This window comes from Serinus canaria, chromosome 9, assembly GCF_022539315.1.
Source record: "Serinus canaria isolate serCan28SL12 chromosome 9, serCan2020, whole genome shotgun sequence".
In the NCBI taxonomy this organism is placed as follows: Eukaryota; Metazoa; Chordata; class Aves; order Passeriformes; family Fringillidae; genus Serinus; species Serinus canaria.
The window spans coordinates 9,259,988-9,278,416 of NC_066323.1; the positions used below are offsets into that span (position 1 = coordinate 9,259,988).

At 44.1% G+C, this 18,429-nt stretch overlaps 2 protein-coding genes across 5 annotated transcripts in view; both read right to left on the reverse strand.

The window, feature by feature from the left end:
- Positions 1-7,106, reverse strand: part of ARMC9 (armadillo repeat containing 9) — a 64,992-nt gene extending 57,886 nt beyond the window's left edge. For all 3 annotated transcript variants that reach the window (XM_050978038.1, XM_018912906.3, XM_009089115.4), the window contains exons 1-7: positions 6,999-7,106; positions 6,470-6,557; positions 5,834-5,953; positions 5,191-5,361; positions 4,026-4,181; positions 2,302-2,394; positions 1,656-1,680 (exon numbers count right to left, since the gene is read on the reverse strand). In XM_050978038.1, coding sequence (XP_050833995.1) covers positions 1,656-1,680; positions 2,302-2,394; positions 4,026-4,181; positions 5,191-5,361; positions 5,834-5,953; positions 6,470-6,520 — 616 coding nt within the window. In that variant the 5' untranslated portion in view covers positions 6,521-6,557; positions 6,999-7,106. The remainder of the gene's footprint in view (positions 1-1,655; positions 1,681-2,301; positions 2,395-4,025; positions 4,182-5,190; positions 5,362-5,833; positions 5,954-6,469; positions 6,558-6,998) is intronic.
- A 5,491-nt stretch (positions 7,107-12,597) lies between these two features.
- The window catches only part of PSMD1 (proteasome 26S subunit, non-ATPase 1), a 57,408-nt gene continuing 51,576 nt past the window's right edge, over positions 12,598-18,429 (reverse strand). For both annotated transcript variants that reach the window (XM_050978037.1, XM_009089118.4), the window contains 4 exons: positions 17,406-17,498; positions 15,579-15,725; positions 13,602-13,756; positions 12,598-12,807 (listed from right to left, as the gene is read on the reverse strand). In XM_050978037.1, the coding sequence (XP_050833994.1) occupies positions 13,610-13,756; positions 15,579-15,725; positions 17,406-17,498 (387 nt within the window). In that variant the 3' untranslated portion in view covers positions 12,598-12,807; positions 13,602-13,609. The remainder of the gene's footprint in view (positions 12,808-13,601; positions 13,757-15,578; positions 15,726-17,405; positions 17,499-18,429) is intronic.

The window sequence follows — 18,429 nt, forward strand, 5'->3', positions numbered from 1 at the left end:
CCAACCATTCTGCAATTTTTTCCTTTCCAGCCAAACTAAAAACATATGGGAGAACTGCAAGTTAAGCCCAACTGCCACACAAATAGCTTTGGAAGTCATACAGGAACTGAAATTTTTTAGCAAATGGGTAAGAAGCCGGACTGTAGCAGGTAATGCAGGCAAGGTAAACACACTGAACACTCCAGGCCACCCTCAAAAGCATTTACACCACCCCACTCAAAGTTGAAGTATTTCAGCATGTGAGACTGATGACTGGCAGCTATTTACAAAAGGTGTTTTCAGGACTCTGCCATACTGCTCTTCATTCATGTTTTGCCTATAAATTTCCTTTGAATTTCCCCTTCACTGATAAAGTAAATATTCTTCAGCAGCGAATAAGTGCTGTGGATCCCATGTGATGTGAGCAGGATACTACAAAAATAACCTCTTGGATCCAAAACCTTCCTATGAGACAGTCCTCAAGTAACCTTTATGAAAAACCCAAACTGACTCAACCTCCAATGCATGTAACAGATTTGCAAATTCAGGCTGATCTACCTGAATTGAATTCCATGACAGTCCCTGCACAAAGCACAGAACCTGCCCAAATTAAAACTAATTAGGCCCCAAATAAGTCAGGTGCAATTGTGTAGTTATTTCTTTTTAATAAGAGCATGGGATTATTGCCTTCAGGAAAGTCCTCCACATGGAAAAAGTGTCACTTCTGGAAAATAAAAATCCAAGAGACCTTTCTATTATTCAGTGAAAGTCTAATGCAACAACACAAAGCACAAAATAACAAAGAAAACATATGGAACTCACACCGGGAGAATACCTAATTCCATCTACAAAAAGTAAATCTTCAGGACAAACCTACAGATAAAATAACTCAAGAGGAAAAATAATTTAAAGAATCCAACTGGTCTCATATAAATCCCTAACTAGAAAGTATATGCAGAAAGTCAAGTGAAAAAATCAATGAAAGGTAGTTGGAAACCTAAGTTCTATTTATTGAACTGATTTTTAAAAGGTATATGTTTCAAGTGTTACCAGCATCTAACAGGACACTGTGCTGCAATTATTATTTCTAAAGGACCAAAAGTCACACACACATATTAAAGTGTGTATAAGCAGCTTACCTCAAAATGCAACACATCAGCCAGTCACATTTAAATGAACGCATTTTTATTCAGGACATACTAAAATGCACTATTTTAGGAGGTACTATTTAAACAAAATAAGTAAATAGGAACAAAAATCAACTTTGTCTAAGATCATCAGACAGTCATCAGAACAACTGAATGAGACAAAATCTGGAAGCAAGGGAAAGGAATCTGAGGCAACTTACTTTCATCAGAATTAGAAAAGGAAAGCTGGTATGCACTTTGTATGGAGTTCTCCACTTGTTTTTAACATGTTTCAGAACAGAATAGATGTTTAATACAAATCCCACTACTAGACCCTTACCCACTTCTAGCCCATACTTACTGACACTGACTGCTTGAACCTCACTGAGCTTGAAAAGCTATCAATAGCTATTACCAAAGCTGGGGCCTGGATTTCCAAGGACTTTCTGCTATGCATCACTGGTTTCCCCACCCTGCAGGTAAACCTCCCACTACTTTCACAGCCCCTGACAATTTTACAGAACATCCTTACCACAGCCCAGTATTTACCTTTGTTGCACTGTCCACTTTCCTTCTGTTACACGAGTAAAAGCAGATCAGGAAAATGTGCACCTTTTCAGTGTTTGTTCCAGAAACTCAGAATGAGATCTCAACCAAGCCTGATATTCCTACTATCCCAGCCAACAGCAAGTGCCTGATGCTCTACAGAATACATAAATCAACAATAAATACATAAAAATCTCGTAAGTGCACAACTAACAATGTTGCCTAGGGACTTGAGATCTTTTGCTGACCTATGAGTGACCAAATAATTTCCAGAACCCTTAAAAGCCCTGGAAAATTTTCAGCTAGACCCTGAAATGGCTAATTTAAAAGACTAACAGGTTTAGAAATGCTAAGAAATAAGTCAGGTTGGGTTGGTGCCTTTGGGTATCCTGTATTTATACATGGAAACAAATAATGATCACATGATAAGCATGTAGGTTCATATGGATCTGGAAATGATCTTTATATGACTTTTTCAAAAGTTTATTTTTGAATGTGGAATATAAACAATGTTTCCTGTCATAAAAACACTGAACTGCAATGTTACTGCAATTCTGCAATAAATCTTAGCAGCACACTCTTGCAATAAATTATACTGCCTCTTTACAGTATTTCTAATTATCTGCAAAGTGTTTTCTTAGAAGGATACAAATATAGTGAGAAGCCGAGGAGTCTGTCTGGCCTTGAGAGCCAGAGACAGGAATGTTTCCAATCTTGTCCTTAAATCCAGTGTCCAAGAATCCTTGAAAAGAAAAACAAATAATGACAGTTCACCAAATATGTACACTCTGCAGAAAGTACTGCTTGGATCACAGCAACTTCCTACTAGTAAACAAGGCAGCAAGCATTGGATTTAAAAGATTTTCCCTTCACTGTTACTGATGTGAATGTGTTTGCTCACTCCCCATGAAAGCATACAGAAGTCAGAGGGGAGTTCAGTAGTACTCCTAGATAAAAGTTCTAGAAACACAAAGTATCTTTATTTGAAGTACAAAACTGTCACATAGTGTTGGCGGCTTGTATACACACACAACTGCCCTGAAAGTAAAAGCACCTTTAAAGGACAAGCAACTTGAGAAAAGGATAAAAAATTATTTTCACATGTATTGAATAGAGTACAAAATTCGCAATTTTGCACTGCTCAGTTTTCATCCTTTGCTCCTAACAAGATCTGGGAATTGTAAGTTTTGTCAGTAACTACTGCAAGCATCATGACACGACACTGGTGGGTACAATGTTTCTAAAATAAGGATTTGGAGAAAAACAGGCAATGCAGGAAAAACAGACCAGCAGAACAAACTCAGAGCATTAACTGGAATGCTGTCCTCTGCCTGACGTAGGGTCTCATACTGACAAGGAAATAACAGTTAAGGTAAAAAGTCAAACTACACTTAGGAATCCGCCAGATACTCATGTCTTCTATTTCAAGCCTTCAGTGAAGCTGGTTTCTGCTTGAGGAAAAGCCAGCCAATGAAAAAAAAAGCTGTCTTCCAACAAGTACCAGGAGCTCCCTAAATTTACTGCTGTATACATATATGCTGCACGCTGTTCTCACAGCTCAGATTTGCCCTTATTTCACCATGCTGAAGAGTGTACAGAATTTACTTGTTGCATTTACCAACTCAGTATCCAGACAGTGGTGTACCACAGGACACTGTATATTACCAAAGGAACCTTGTCTCCTACAGAGAGGAGTGCATATCATTTTTTAAGATGTATTACACAAACTGACTGGAACTCCAGCTATATAAAGCATCAGATGCCTGAGAAAAATATAAGCCATAAGAACTCTGCTTCATAAACTAGTGACTCACTGCTGCTCTTTCTCAAACATAAAACAATCTGTGCTTCAATACTAACATGGAATGAGTTGAACAATTCCCACAAGAAAATATGAGTGAGTGTGGACTAAGAGCTTGGACACTGGGTTACTCAGAATAAACCTGAGGATCTCGTCTTAGATAACACATTAAAAAAAATGCTGCTAAGTATAATTAAAAAAGAGTAGTCATATTCCATCTCTGAGGTCAACCAGTCTATCTCATTATTTATAGCTTGTCCCAAAGGAAAATGGCAGGATTTGCCTTTTTTTAGCATTAAACTGGAGCTCCTCATCAGCTGGTACATCCAAAGTCAGCTGTAGGGCAAGTATCACTTAAGCTTTGATTTGGTATCAAAAGCAGTGTGGCAGCAATGCAGGCTGAAGACACCTCCTTGCACCAGAGTGGCTGCCCGCAGCTGCTCAGCCAGGCCAGCACAACTGTCCACATGGTCAGGGAAGCATTCAGAGCAAATAACTCAAAAAATACTATACATGCTTTACAAGCAAATTTGTGTAGGTATGTCAGTGTAAGTCACCACACAGACACTTACCTGGAAAAGTTCTTTAAAGGAAGGATGTACCATGGGGTTTGGAACAAACGGCAAAGCATAGAAGGGAAGAAACTCTGTAGTCTGGCTCAGTGCAGCTCCTTTTGTTTCCAGGTATGCCTTGAAATAAGAAATCCTTTCATCAAGTTCAGCTTTGTCCTAGGAAATAAAGCAGCATTTTTAATTTAGAAAACTACCATTCTAAATGCACTGTAAAGCTGGCGAATAAAAGAAGAGACTCAAGTATATTAATACCAAATTTGAAATTCCAGTATATTTGTTATCTAAAAACCAGTATTTATTTAACTAGAAAACATACTGTATGCTTTCACCAGTCATAAAGGAAAATGTAAACCAATGCTGTTGTTTCTCTCATCCAGGTCCAAAGAAAGAAGAGACAGACAATGGCTTTTTGCATGTAAATTATTCCTGTTCACTTCAGGCTAGACTTTTAAAGAAAAATGCCCTTGCTACCCTCAAAGCAGAGAGAAAACACATACTTTAGACATGCTTTATTTCAGAGGTAAGTGCAGAAACAAAAAAATCCATTTGCACAGCAGTGGAAGTGGAGCTGGCACACATAACAACAAAAGCTCCTTAGAGGCTGGAAAACAGACTGCAGGCATCCAAAGACTCCTGTAAGCAGCTGACAGGTGAAGGCCAGGAGCTATTAAGCCCTGGCTGATCTGGCTCAATCCAGGCTACTTAAATGTCTCTTCATCATAAAAGTCCCATGTAGCAGAGATTTTGTTTTATAACATCTTAGGATTCATATTTCTCAGCATGATATATTGAGCTGGTCAAAACTGAGCTTTGCCATTTAGTCAGAAATTACTGTATTTCAATTCACATTTCCAGTCCAAATTTCAAGCAAAATAAATGTTTTAAGAACTTGCTATGATCTACAATCACAAGTGCAAAAGTATTGCTATTTTGGTATTTTCCAAACTGAAACTGAAAGGAACTTTGGGATAAGGACAGCTCCAACTCTCTGTACTCCACAATACAAAAGATCTGGCTGAACTAAAATGCAGACTGTGGCCAAAAGTGGATACATATTCTTGGAATGATTCTTAGAAAATATCCCATCCTTATCCACACTAAAGACAAATAAATGAAGTGAAATAAACAACAGCAATCTGAGGCTTGAGTTGTGAACTAAACTTACTGGCTTTCCCATAGTTTGTTTCAAGAGGAAGGTGGCAAAGTAGATGTGGAGATAGAACTCCAGGTTCTGAGCAGCTGGATCACTGTCATGGACTGAAGACAAAATATGCTCCTCCCAGAGCTGGAAGAAAACTTTCTGATCACCATCTTCAAATGCTGTAAGCATTTCTTCCTGTGAAAGGGAAAAGCATCAAGTGAAAATCCAAACACAGAAGAGCCACATACTCTTAGCAGTACATTAGTGAATGAAGAATTCCAGTGCCACCTGAACACTTCCAATTAAAAGTTTTATTCACAAATGTCCTACCATTCAATGACCACCCAAATATTCTTTCTTCACATATCTTTAGTATCTTTGAGAGCCTGAATCAACCATCAATACAAGAAGCAAAGCCCACATTTTCAAGCGTATCAGTAAAAACTTAAAGTAGTGTAAATCAAAACTAGTGCCTTAAGTTCAAAATTACTGTAGTTGTGAAAAAAAATAACCCCAACCCCAAACTTGAAGCTGGAAGAAGACTGTCAGGAGATTTCTTCAAATAATCAATAATCTGTTCAGACAATTCACTGTTGTAATAACTCACAGGGTGGTTAGTGACCTCTGTTTTCATTATTACTCAAAGTATGTGTAAATGATGGATAACCTGAATAGGCAATGAATCTTCTGATGAAACATCTGCTGGTTTAGGTAGTGGCTTCCCTTTTATTTTACATTCCTTTTTAAATACTTTCACTGTTTCTTGAAATCCGGCAAAATCCAAATACTGCAAGATAAAAACATAGAGGAACAACATTTGTTAGATGATTATTGCTTCAGTAAGTGATTAATTCTTTTTTCAGGTGATTAATGCTTCAATGAATGGCCCATGAAATGCCAAAGTTTCTCTGCAGGGTGGTCCACAAATGCCAAAGACTGCAAAGTGATAAACCAAGAACTGGTTCCTCATGGTATGAAAATACCATCTCTCAATTTCCTCCTGCAGTCTAGAGACACTTGAGTACACCATCTCTGAAAGAATGATGCCTCTGGGTTTAGCCAGTAATTTCATTCAACCAAAGAAGAAAATTTACTGCTGGCATTTAATGGACATTGAGCCTTTTGAACTGACAGAGCGTGACAGAAGTCAGCACAATTTCAGAGTGTAGCAACACTCAGCCAGATAAATAACTCCAGAATTCAGGCCTCGGTTACAATGCCTGGCTCTGAATGCCAACACTGAGAAATATCGCCTTGCAAGAATCATTAAAAAAAAAAAAAAAAAGAAAGACAGAAAACCAACCTCTTTCACTAGTCCAAGTAACTCGGCCTCATATGCTAAAACATCACCCATTGCTAAGGGCTGCTGCTACTTCTCATGGCTGATATAGCTGGAAAATGGCAAAGAGGGGCTGTTAGTGCAGAGTACAGGGCTCACACGGCACAGCCCCTCAGCCACGGCATCTCCGGAGGGCATGAGGAGAGACACGGGCAAACAGACAGACAGACACAGAGATACGCAGAGGAGCCCATGCTCCTCTGTGTAGAGCCATGCTCTACGTGCCCCACTCTTATGTCCCAGTCCCTCCTCTCCCACATTCTGCCTTGTCCCAGTCCCTCCTCTCTCACATTCTGCCTTGCCCCAGTCCCACCCCTCCCACATTCCCACCCGTCCCAATGCCCCGGTCTCTCAATTCCCCCTGCCCCAATCCCCTCTCTCCCCCACTCCTCCCTGCCCCCGTCCCCATTCCCCCCGTCCCCCATTCCCACGTGTCCCATTCCTCCGTCCCCCATTCCCACCTGTCCCAATCCCTCTGGTCCCCCATTCCCACCTGTCCCAATCTTCCCTCAGCCGCCACCGGTGTCGCCCCGGCAACCGCGGCCCGCCCCCGCGCCGCGTCCCGCGCACGTGACCACTCTCAGCCAATCGCCACCTGGCACCGGCCCGTCACGTGGCGGGGGCGTGCCCGCGGCTGTGGGGCGGGCAGCGCCCCCTGTGGCGTGGCGGCGCAGCTGCAGCGGCGGCCTGAGGTGGCTCGGGGGGTCTCTGGGGATTGTTCGGGTTTTGAAATGACGAATGGCCTCAACCGGAGCTCTTGTGCCCCTGTTCCGCCTTGGGCCGGGAAAAGCCTTCCCGCTCGAAAGTTTCGTCTGAAAGAGATGTCGGGCGAGGAGGGCGGAGCTTTTCAGGGGCCGAGCGGGGCGGGAGGAGGCTGAACCCGGCCTTAGCCCGGTGCGATGAGCTGTGCAGGCACCGCACTGTCCGACAAATCCTTACCTGATGGAAGCCCCGCCAATGCAAAGGAAAGGACTGACCAAGCCCCTTATCGAATGTTTGTCCCTTTTCAATTAACTGTGCTAATGAACTTTTTCCCACTAACATGAGGTTTCCAGCTAACGTTAGCTGCACGCTGTAGGACAGCGTTGTACGATCACGTAGGTGCTGCCCGGGGTCTCGGTGTGACAGAGCTGCTTTTCAGTCACAGCAAGGCATTCCAACCCCAAAAGGCAGGGGGCTGGGAGAAAGGAACAGCTAGAGATGTTCCATTAGGAAAAAATATGGACAAAATAGTTTGGGAACTGGGTGCACAGAAATAGCAGGACAGAGAGCTTCAGCATCAGGAGAAACATCCCCAGTCCAGCGACCCTCAGTGCCCTCATCACTCCAGCACAGCTTTGGTGCTGCCACCAGCACAGACCAGTGGCCACCTGCCCAGCCACTCAGGAGGAAACTGCAAAACCTCGAGGCCCGCAAGAGAAGCAAGCATGAGGTTTCATCTGTGAAGCAGCCCATGAACTCTGCTGTCCAACACAGATGTTTCCAGCAAATTATTTTCAGCTGCTTCTCATGCACCCCTGAACCCCAGATTAGGCTTAAGCTAAAAATAAAAAAGACCTTGATGTGAGGTTAAATTAAACAGAGAATTTGCCCAGCCCTGCAGGAGCTAGCTCAGTTCCTCCTCTGGGAAGGCATGGTTGGGAGACAAAAAGTTAATCCATCTTGGTTCTCATTGGCATGAAATGGAAAAAAACAATGAAATGGGAGAGCCGCCCTAAAACTGAGAACAAAGACAGTGCATCGATATTTCAGGCTCTTTTTCCTTCACTCTGAAGGGGAAAAAATTGTTCCGTGTTTCACCCCTTGCAGGTTATCTTGGGAGGAGCAATGTCCCCATAATTTCTGCTGACAATTAACCTCTCCTGTGCAGCCATTCTTCTCTGGGTCACCAGAGCAGCTATTTATACCCTTGGCCAGGGATGCTGTTGCCACCAAACCAATATCCTTCCCCTTGGCCAACCCTGCACCCGGGCAGTGGGCAGCAAGGCCAGGGCGTCCCCCCAAGCACTCTGCCCTGCTCCCCAGGACCTGCTGCACCTGGACCCTTACTGTGTAGACCCTCCTGTGCCCATTTTCTGTTCATGCTCTGCAAACACAAAGAAAAAAATCCAGACACAGACATTGCTGAACCAAACCCTGTCAGGCAGCAGGGCCCACCAAACTAAGTGCACTGGGCAGAGATGTCTGGGATTATGGTCTTGAGTCACCTCTCTGCCATGTGTGGGTAGCACTGATTCCCCAGTGGCAGACACTGATGGCTCACCTGAGCACCTGCACAGGTATTTCTTCTAAGCAAAACCCAGAGCTTTAGCTGTGCAAGCAGTGCCAGGAACTGGAGTATGGAGCTCAAAACAAAACTCCAGATCCGGGCTGCTGCCAACAGGAACATTTGCCCACACAGAACAGGATTTCAGAGGCCAAGTCAAGCCAGTTCCAGAGGCTGGGGCAACATCTCCTCCCAAGACACAGAGCATGGGCCAGGCTAATTCCACAAGTGCTGGAGGAACACATTGAACCAGGTCTGCCCAAGCAGTTACTTTCACTGAGGGACCAAAGACCCTTGCTTCCACATAAAACCACCTGGGCAAAGATCAGCACCCTTGGTTGAAGGCCTTCAGGCCCATTGGTCCCATCAGAGGTTACAAGCAAACAATACAAGCCTTGCACAGTCCTGAAATGTCCATGATTACCAACTCTCCCATCCTGCCACTGCTGCAGGCTCAAGGTGGCCCCAGAGGTGGGCTGAAAACCCAACCCATCACCAATGCCAAGAGCAGCAAGAAAGGGAAGAGCCTGGGGCTGGCTGGCATCTGGCAGGGGTGAAGGTGGAGCGTGCTTCAGCCACCAGGATGCAGGAGATAAATGGCCAACATCATCATGTTATCAGCAGTGCCCATCCTTCACTCTGAAAGGCAAGGAGGAAGAGCTTTGCTGGCCCTGGAAGGAAGGGGAGAGATAAGGAGGGTGATAAGGAGAGGTGAGAGGATGAGGCCACTGAATCCCCGCAGGGGAGGAACAGCAGTGCTGGGGGGCTTAGGGCTCTCAGCCCCCTCCTTGAAGACCTCTTGCCTTGGGAGCTTTACCTCCAACATCTCCATCACCACTTCAGTCCCAGCATGGTGCCAAGCAGGGGGCTTGCATCCAAGTTAAGGAGTGGAAAAAGGAGGTTAAGGAAATGTCCAGGGCCTCCTGGAGGGACTCCGGGATCTGTCAGAGCAGCATGCTTTAGAAGTGATTTAATTTGCACTAGGGTTAATTGAGATGGAACCCATTAGTCAGGAGGGATAGAGCCGCTTCCTGTCACCCCCGCCTCTCCTTCTGGCAAAGTCAGGAGTATTTAGGTCCAAGTAGCCCCTGACAAACAACCAGGGTGGGTCCCTCTGCAGCATCCCCAGACAGGCCCAGGAGAGCAGCACTTCCTCAGCACTGAGTCACTGAAACAAATGACTTTATTCAAAGCACTGAGCCAGTCCCGCTGTTATTGGCTTCATCTGCCTGAGAGAAACTGGTCAAACCCTTAGAACCGGGGCAGGATCCCACAGGGTTCCAGAGCCTTCTCAGAGGTTTTCTAGCACCTTTCCAGAAAATTCCTGGTCATTTCCTGGCCATTTCATTGGTGTTTTTCTAGTTTTTCTGGAGGTTTCCTGTTGTACCTCCAGAACATTCCTAGAGGTTTACTAGAACCCTTTTAGGGCTGTATAAGCCTGGTTTTTTTCAACACTCACAGGCTGGCCATTTCCAAATTTCCCAAGTGGCACCCTGGAAATTGAGCAAAGCTCAGCACCTCATTCAAGCACCACATGACCTCAAGTGGTCACAGAGCAGCACCCTCAGCAGCCTGATTAGTAAACTAAGGAATTATGTAGAGATTTAAAAAAAAAAATTCCATGTATGGGGCCATTCTATCCTCTGGACATGTTTTGAAACACAAACTCTCAAAAGCACTCTGTAGGAGCATTTCTAGTCCCGTCTGGAGTCTATTGAGCACTGTCCTGTGAGGAAACAGCCTGAGCTACATGTGTCTCATGAGACACAGACCAGCATCTTCCTGTCCACGGAAGAAAAAACAGGAGCTGGGGGAGAAAGCCGAAACAGTGGATGCTTTTCTATGAGTGTTCTCAATCCTTTACACAGTGGAGAGAAGAAACCACAAAGAGTGACAGACATGGGAAAGTGAGGACAGGCCAATTCCCAGTTGCCTCCTGGTGTCCCCAGCCTGGCACACATGGCCTTTTTCTTCCACAGTCACCAAAATCTTCTCTAAAAATCTGTGCGTGTAACCTTACCTCGTGGCCCCAGAACAGCAGCTCAGAAATCAGTTTGGGACTGAAGTTTTTACATTTGCTTGCTCTGGGGAAACATCACTGCCGGAGCAGTAGGGATCTTTCATGGTGCTCCAGGCAGAACCCAGTGGCTTGGAAGGAGCTGCTCTGCACATACAGATTTACACAGCCTCACTGAGGACCTGCAGCAAGCATCAGGTATGTTTTGATTACCCTGAAAAATCTGTTGCAATTAGAAAAGTGTGGCCAAAAGACCCATGAAAAGCAACATTGTTCACAACTTGGCCAAAGCACCAATGCAGGACTTTAGGTCCTTCTGAGCCAGCTGTTCCCAGCATTTCTACTTGGACCTTAGAAATCTTCTAGCAATATCTGGCCTCTGGCAGGTTGCTGAACAGTCTGAAATGAGGGGTTTTCTCCTCTCAGTGTCCTTCCTTCTCCACAATATTTTACAACACAAGGCATTACTAACAAATTACCTGAAAAACACCACACACCATTATTGGTTGGCATTGGCAGAACACGCTGGAGTAAGGGATACAGGTATCCATTCAAAGGGAAGGAATTGCAGCCCCAGGAGACTCATCAATGTACATTTGTCCAGCTTCTGTTTCTTACACCACAATACCAGGTCTTTGACCATGGGATTGGAGCAGTGGTTCCCTCTTTGTTTCCAGTTTTACTGACAATAACATTGTCTGTAGCCATTTAAGGTTCATTCTTGGCTCCACTCCATTGGAGAACAGATCTGGATGATGCTGAGAACTGCAAGCTCTAACCAGTAAGCTGGTAAGAGACATTTCAACTTGAGGGACTTCTGCCTGAAGCCAAGGACTCAAAACTGGTTTTCAGTCCCACATCTCTGCTCAGTATTCCTTAGCTTTGCAGAGAACAAAGGCAGGCTATCCTATTGCAATACTAGCATTCAACAAAATAGGCCATCTGCTGGAGAAGCTCCCAAGCACTACATGCAAGATGTATCTTCCATTATTACCAATGCACATGAGATGGTGGGATACTCACATGGATTAAATACTCTCCCCACACACAGATACAATAAAACTTCATTGCATTTATGTGCTGTTTCCAACAACAGAGCTTCACCCAGCATTTGCTGGCAGCAGACCAGGCCTGCAGTCTCTGGCTTGCTGCTGAGACACCCTTTGAAGTGTTACAGCCCAAAAGATGAAGGGCCAGCTGGATAGTGAATGGTGGAGCACCATTCCTGCCTTCTGACTGCTCCTCATTCCATATCCCTGACTAAAATTCCCCCTTAGCAAACAATACACATCACTGTGACAAGTTACATGTCTGGGTCTACTCTATCTAGGCCTGCAATGTAACCTGCTCATATCAGCTACTTTGTTCATATTTGATGAAAGCGGTGAAAACACACACACAAGAAAGAAAAAGGTTTCTGTGAAACAAGGAGAAACATGCCCCTATTTCCCCATCATTAACACCCTGAGCCCTTTTGTCAGCCCCACACCATCACATGAATACCAGGAAAAGCAAGGGGAAAGATCACAGGGAATATGGAAGCAGACTTCATCTGTGCAGCTGCTGGCAAGCAGAGACCTGTCCTCTGTGGCATCAGTGCCATGGCTGGGCCAGGCTGCAGTTGTGATCTTGCTCAGCCTCAACAAGTGCAGAGGTGTGCACAGATCCCGATGATTGTACAGAGGAGCAGTCAATCAAGCTCTGCTGGACAAGTATGCACAACCTGAGTTTAGTTTTTAACATTTAAGGAAAGTAAAAGTTGTAAGCTTCCTTTTTTTTTTTTTTTTTGTTTTAAGCAAGTTTTATGTCAAGAGTTTTAATATATTTATTTGAAAACAAGGTTTTGTGAAAGAGTACACTAAATAGCATATATCTGTTCTTCAGCCATAAAACACAGACTATCAGCTTCAGCTCAGCACAGATTGGGGCTGCATGCACTGAACATCAGATCTCAATAGGAAGGTCTTCATGCCTGTCTTTCTGATATCAAGCATAGTGTCTTCTTTAGATGACATGACCCTGGAGGAGGGAGAAAGAGAAACCAGAAAATCAAATCTGTTTAATTAAGGCTTCTTGTGGTTGGCCCCACACACTCACCCGAGCCTGTCACTGACACAACATTAATAGTTTTTAGCAAGGAGTTTGTTTCCCTGCCCATCCACCAATTCAAGTGCATAATCTCTGCTCGTGGGAGCCCTGAGACATGCCAGCCCATATTTGGAAATAAAGCAACTGGATTTCTGCCTCTCAGTGAGAAACTTGCACATCCATTCAGGCAGTTTAACCAAGAAACCTGAGAACTGCACCATTTATTGCCTGAAACAGATCTACTGCATGGGCATTCAGAGCCCATGACTGAAGTGCCTTTAAATTCTGCTGAGAACTGCTGGGAAGACAAGGCAACTCCAGGAAGCAGAACAGTAGTTCTGTTTTGACAAATCCTGGCAGCCTGAGGTCAAGTAGATGACAACTTTGTAATATAAACTACTTGCCCCTCTGCCATCTTTCAGGAGCAGACTTGTCCCTGTGACCCCTGCACTACTCTCTGCCCAGTCAGGCTCTACTCAGGAATAGTTAAGCCTGCCAGATTAGAGAGCAGATCCAGTACAACTGAGTCAGGCCTGACCAAAAAGAATGAATTTGTGGACTTCTAAGCTGCCAAACTCTTAAAAATAGGACAGAGTTTTTTTCCAAATCTGCCACAGAAGTTGTCAAAGAGCTAAACCAAGAGTGCTGGTCACTGCTTCAGTTGGTGCAAAGAGGCTTTTCCTTTACTGGGATTTAAAAAGGAGACTCTGCACACTACACTGTACCTCAGGCCTTAATCATCAATATACTCAAAGGGCTCTGGTGGTTCAGGTTCTTGCTCCTCTTCCTCAATCTTTGGACCATGAGCTGCCACAGGTTCAACCAGCTCCTCCATATCCTCACTGGTGTCCTTCAGGATGATGATTCCTCCAATGGAAAGCTGCAAGACAAGTGCAGTGAGCATTTAGAGCTGCTTGCCTCTGCCTCATGGTGGAGTGTTTGTGGCCACAGAGTCTATCCTAGGCCATAGGAGACTCCTCAGCAGGAATGAGTTTCAGAGAGCAAAGCATCTGACACTCACCTGGACCTCTGCCTGATCAGGGCATGGAACAGGCAGAGTGTAGCCAGGCTACTTTTTATATTTCTTCTATCTAGGTCTCAGTTGAGTAGAGAGTGACATCTGAATTTACAGCTTTACCCCATTCCCAGGCTGGGGCTTTCCACAAGAAAACTAATTGAACTGTAATTGCTTTATAAGGCTCATCTTTTCAGGTTTACAATACTTAGGGAAGCCTCTCTGTGTAGCTGCATCCCAGGAGATTCTCTGAAACAGAGACTAATCTGATCACCAGCTTCCATTGAGTCAGGAATCCTATTAGCAGAACCTCACAAAACCAAAGGGGAATTAATTACAAAGATCACAACCAAACATGTTGGCAGGCTGCAGCACCTCCGGGAGTGAAACACGAGGTGCAAAGAGGCAGTGCTGTGTCACGCCTGGCTGGGATCAGGGCTTTGGCCACTGCAGGATTTCGGGCTATAAACAGCATTTCAAAGAGGTCTTTTACTCTGGCATTCCTCAAAGCAGAGCAAAGGTCCAGAACGGCTCCTTTCCAAGAGGCTCCTTGGTTACACACCCTAATCCCAGCAAAAACTGCACTGTTCTCTTCTCTTCAAAACCTATTTATGGGGCTTTAAGGCAGGAAACTGAACTCCCCACCAAGGACTCTGCTTCTTTTGAAACTGAAGCAAACAGACACATTTCAGTGAGTGGACACTTACTGGAACACACCGCAGATCTTCTCAATCTAACCAGCAGTTGGGTCACCTCGTTTTAAAGGGTAGAAACTAAAAAACCCTTCCACTGCTTTGCTAAAGGAGATGTTTCAAAAGGGAGCAGTGCACAGAGAATTCCAATGTGCTGATGGAATTCCAGGAAATCCATTTATTAAAAACATCATTATTTTCCAGGAAAAAGTATTACTACTACTGAAAACCATTTTCCCATGTGTAATCCTGGAAATGGGCTTAAGTCAAGCATGTTATTTCTTGAACAAAAATAAAGGGCAGAAGACTTTGACTCAGGAGATTTAGAATTCAGGAGCCAGCTTATCAGATTTGCAATATATCTGAGCATCTCACAGAGAATTTAGTTACCCCTTGGGCTGAGTGCTAAAAGACCTTCTTCATTCTCCATCTGACAATCACATGCTCTCTCTCCTCTATGTTTATAGGACCTGAAGGAACTTTTCTAAAGCCAGATGTAACTCAATAGGAAGTACGTTCAATGTAAAAAGCCCTCCATGTAGGTATGACTCCCACTGCAGGGCAAAAACGCTCCAGCAGAAGTCCTAATGTATTTCACTGCTTTGACACTGAACCTGTAAAACTCCTATTTTCAAGATCATGGCTCAGTCTTTATGTTTCCAGCAATGTCATTAATACACAGAATATGTCTGATTGATTTTCATGCTGCGCATTAGACACAGGTACAAGAAGAAAGAAAAACAAAGCAGCATTAGCATGGTGAAAAGGTTTGCAGCAGCTCGGACTTTCCCCCAGCTAGAACTGCCTGTGACCATTTGCAGAGAGGGACATTAAAAAAGGGAGTATGTCGACAGCAAAGCTGCAAATCTCTGCAACACATTCCAGTGCTGACCAGCTGTGAGTTCTCATGTACACACAGAACTTCTGGGCCTTACATACAAGCCCAGCATTGGCAATGCTCTGCCAATCACATGGACTGGGAAGGTGACACTTACTGGTTTGAAAGGCTGGTACCGGCAGCTCTCTGTCATAGTGAGAACTTTGAGCTGAGCAGGCATGACTCTGGCTGGGTTGTCCAAAAGCTGGAAGTTGGGTTCAGGCTCTTTTTTCTTTTCTTTTTCATCCTTCTTTTCATTCTCATCCTGTGGAGGGAGAAGAGAAGATCAACATGATTTCAGCAGTAGCCTCTAACCTTTCACAGTTCAGTAGGGCAATGCAGTCAGGCAGCAGTTCCACAGTGTGGTGAGAAACCATTCTTTTGCTGAGGAACATGCTAATATTTATCTATCAGCTGGCACAGAAAATGCTGGTGTGGATCTAAGAGCTCTTGACAAGGCAATGCTTCACTCTCAGCTGCAGATGAAAGCAAATTCAGCGAGAGGTAGCAGTGGAACAGTTTAACCTCTGCTTTCCCTTTCTTCTACCTTTTTCTGTAAACTCACTCACCACTTTTTGTCACAACTGAAGATTCTTTAATATCATTGCTGAGCATATGAAAATTGCCAAAAGCTGCCCTTGTATTTTTGCAGCTGTAAAGCTGTCACTGACATTTCACAGTACTGGCAGTGACAGCAGTTCACCCAAAATTACTCGACCTCAGCAGCTTGCTAGGGAATTACAGTGAATCCCTTCCTTATCAATGCCTCAGCAGCTAGAGGAAAAAAGCAGAACCATAAAACCACTATCCTTTACATACTTCAAAAGGTGGGTCATTTTTTTCCCCCTTGCTCAGAAACATTTGAGTAGCAAACAAAAAAAACAAAGCAGAAAAGATGGGAACAACCAACAGGAAACTATTGGGAACACCACTGAATGCATGGCATGTCCTGTAACAGCAGACACGACTTTCTCTGGCACAGCAGCTGCTCATTGCTGTGCAGATCCCTTGCAAGCTATGGATTACTAGTCACATAGCAGGCATAAGAGGGGAACATGAAAGCAATGATACCTCTAAAACATTAGGACAATGGGCAAAACACTTAATTCAAACACAGCAGGTGTCAGCAAGCTCCCTGTTTACCAGCCTTGTTTTTCTGCTCAATTCAGCCAAAGAAACTTTTAAAAAAATCTAGACACAAACAACATGTGAACCCAAAAAATCTAGACACAAACAACATGTGAACCCCTTCTAATATATTGCTTCCACTCAACACCTGCATTTAAATGTATATTGTAGCAATTTTAGAAGAAATATGCATCTATTCAGCACATTCTGCTTCCTACATAGAACTGTAAGAATAATTCAACAAAAAAGCAATCATTGGTGACAAGGAAACTTGACAAAGGAGAACAAAACCAAAACCCAGAGATTATACCTTGCATGCATGAGATAATGAATTTTCTGGGCCAGCTGCATGACATTCAGTGCCTACAATGTGGTCACACCTAGGTAGGTGTGGGAAGGTTATTTTACATACAGACATTTGATCTAATGCCACATGTGTGGGGTTTGTTAGACTAAAATTTAAATTAAAGAGGCCAAAAGGGAAAGCACCTGGGGGTGCTGGTTGCCAGTGATGGAACATGAGGTAGTGTGTGGCCAAGCTTTTGCCATTCTGGAAGTCAGTTACTTAGCAACACTGAGGAAGATTTATTTGTCAGAAATAACAGATTCACAATTAATAGCACTTCTTGCTTTTAACAGTGCACACACAGACTAAAGGTGCTAACCAGTGTCTGCAGCAATGTGTGTCAGTGCTTTGCTCATAACACAGGTTGCAAGAGGACAGAGATAAGTGGGTGTCAACTTTCACGACACACCTTCCACACATATATAAGCGTAGGGGGAAAGAAGACATTTAAGTTTCAATGTCTGCACCCACCACTTCCATCTTTTCCTCTTCCTTCTTCTCTTTCTCCTTTTCCTTCTCCTTCTTCTTCGCTTTTGCAGTGATGGACAGTACAGCAGTGGAAACCTGGATATGGCAACAGATGAGGCATTCAGTGTGACCCAACACAGTATACAGAGCTTCAGCCCACCAGGCTGGAGTCTTTTGGGAACAAATGGCAGACATTTTCTGAGAGCATCAGGGAGAAACAGCATTTGTTACATTGCTGGTGAGAATAAATGTGGGCTCTTGGCACATTTTAACTTTTGGCCAGGGAAGTTTAAAGAGAAAAGATTTGTCCAATTCACATCCTATTCAAAGGCAAGAAAACAGCTATAAGCAGTGAGCTTTGCCTTTCATCAGAGTAAATTTCTGGATTCCTCAGTGGCCTGGAAATCTGTCCTATCCAGCAGTCAATTCCGGTAAGATGTTTTACAGTTTTCACACCATGTCATTCATCAGCATGACATGCCTGAGGTCTCCATTGCTCCACAATTGCTCCCTAAGGGCTGTTTTGCTTGCTGCTGTGCTCTGCTCAACAGCTTTTACCATCCTGTGCCAGGAGACAAATTGCTTCCACTATTGTCCCACTTGTGACCCCACAGGTCTCATCTTCTCCTTTTCAATACCAAGATATTCTCAGTGCCACACTCACCTTTTTGCAATCCATGGAGCTGACAGCAATTATTCTAGCACCTGGGCCCACTGCTCCTTCCATATGGGACTATTTGAGAAGTGTCTCATCTAATATTTTCAACAGTTGCCTGAAGCAGCATTTTGGAGCTCAAGTCACAGAAAAGGACCCTGCTGTGCTGGGTGCTGCACATACAAATCAGTAGGGCACGGAAAGCAGTTTTTTAATTCAATACTTCTGCTTGACCACTTTAGACAAGGGATGCTGCAGCAATTCAGTAGCAAAGCACTGAATTGTATGCCACAATCATCAACAGTCCCAGGCACAGCAGGAAAATTTACCTAGAATTCTCTTTCGGGGACTACAGCACCTGCCATTTTTTCC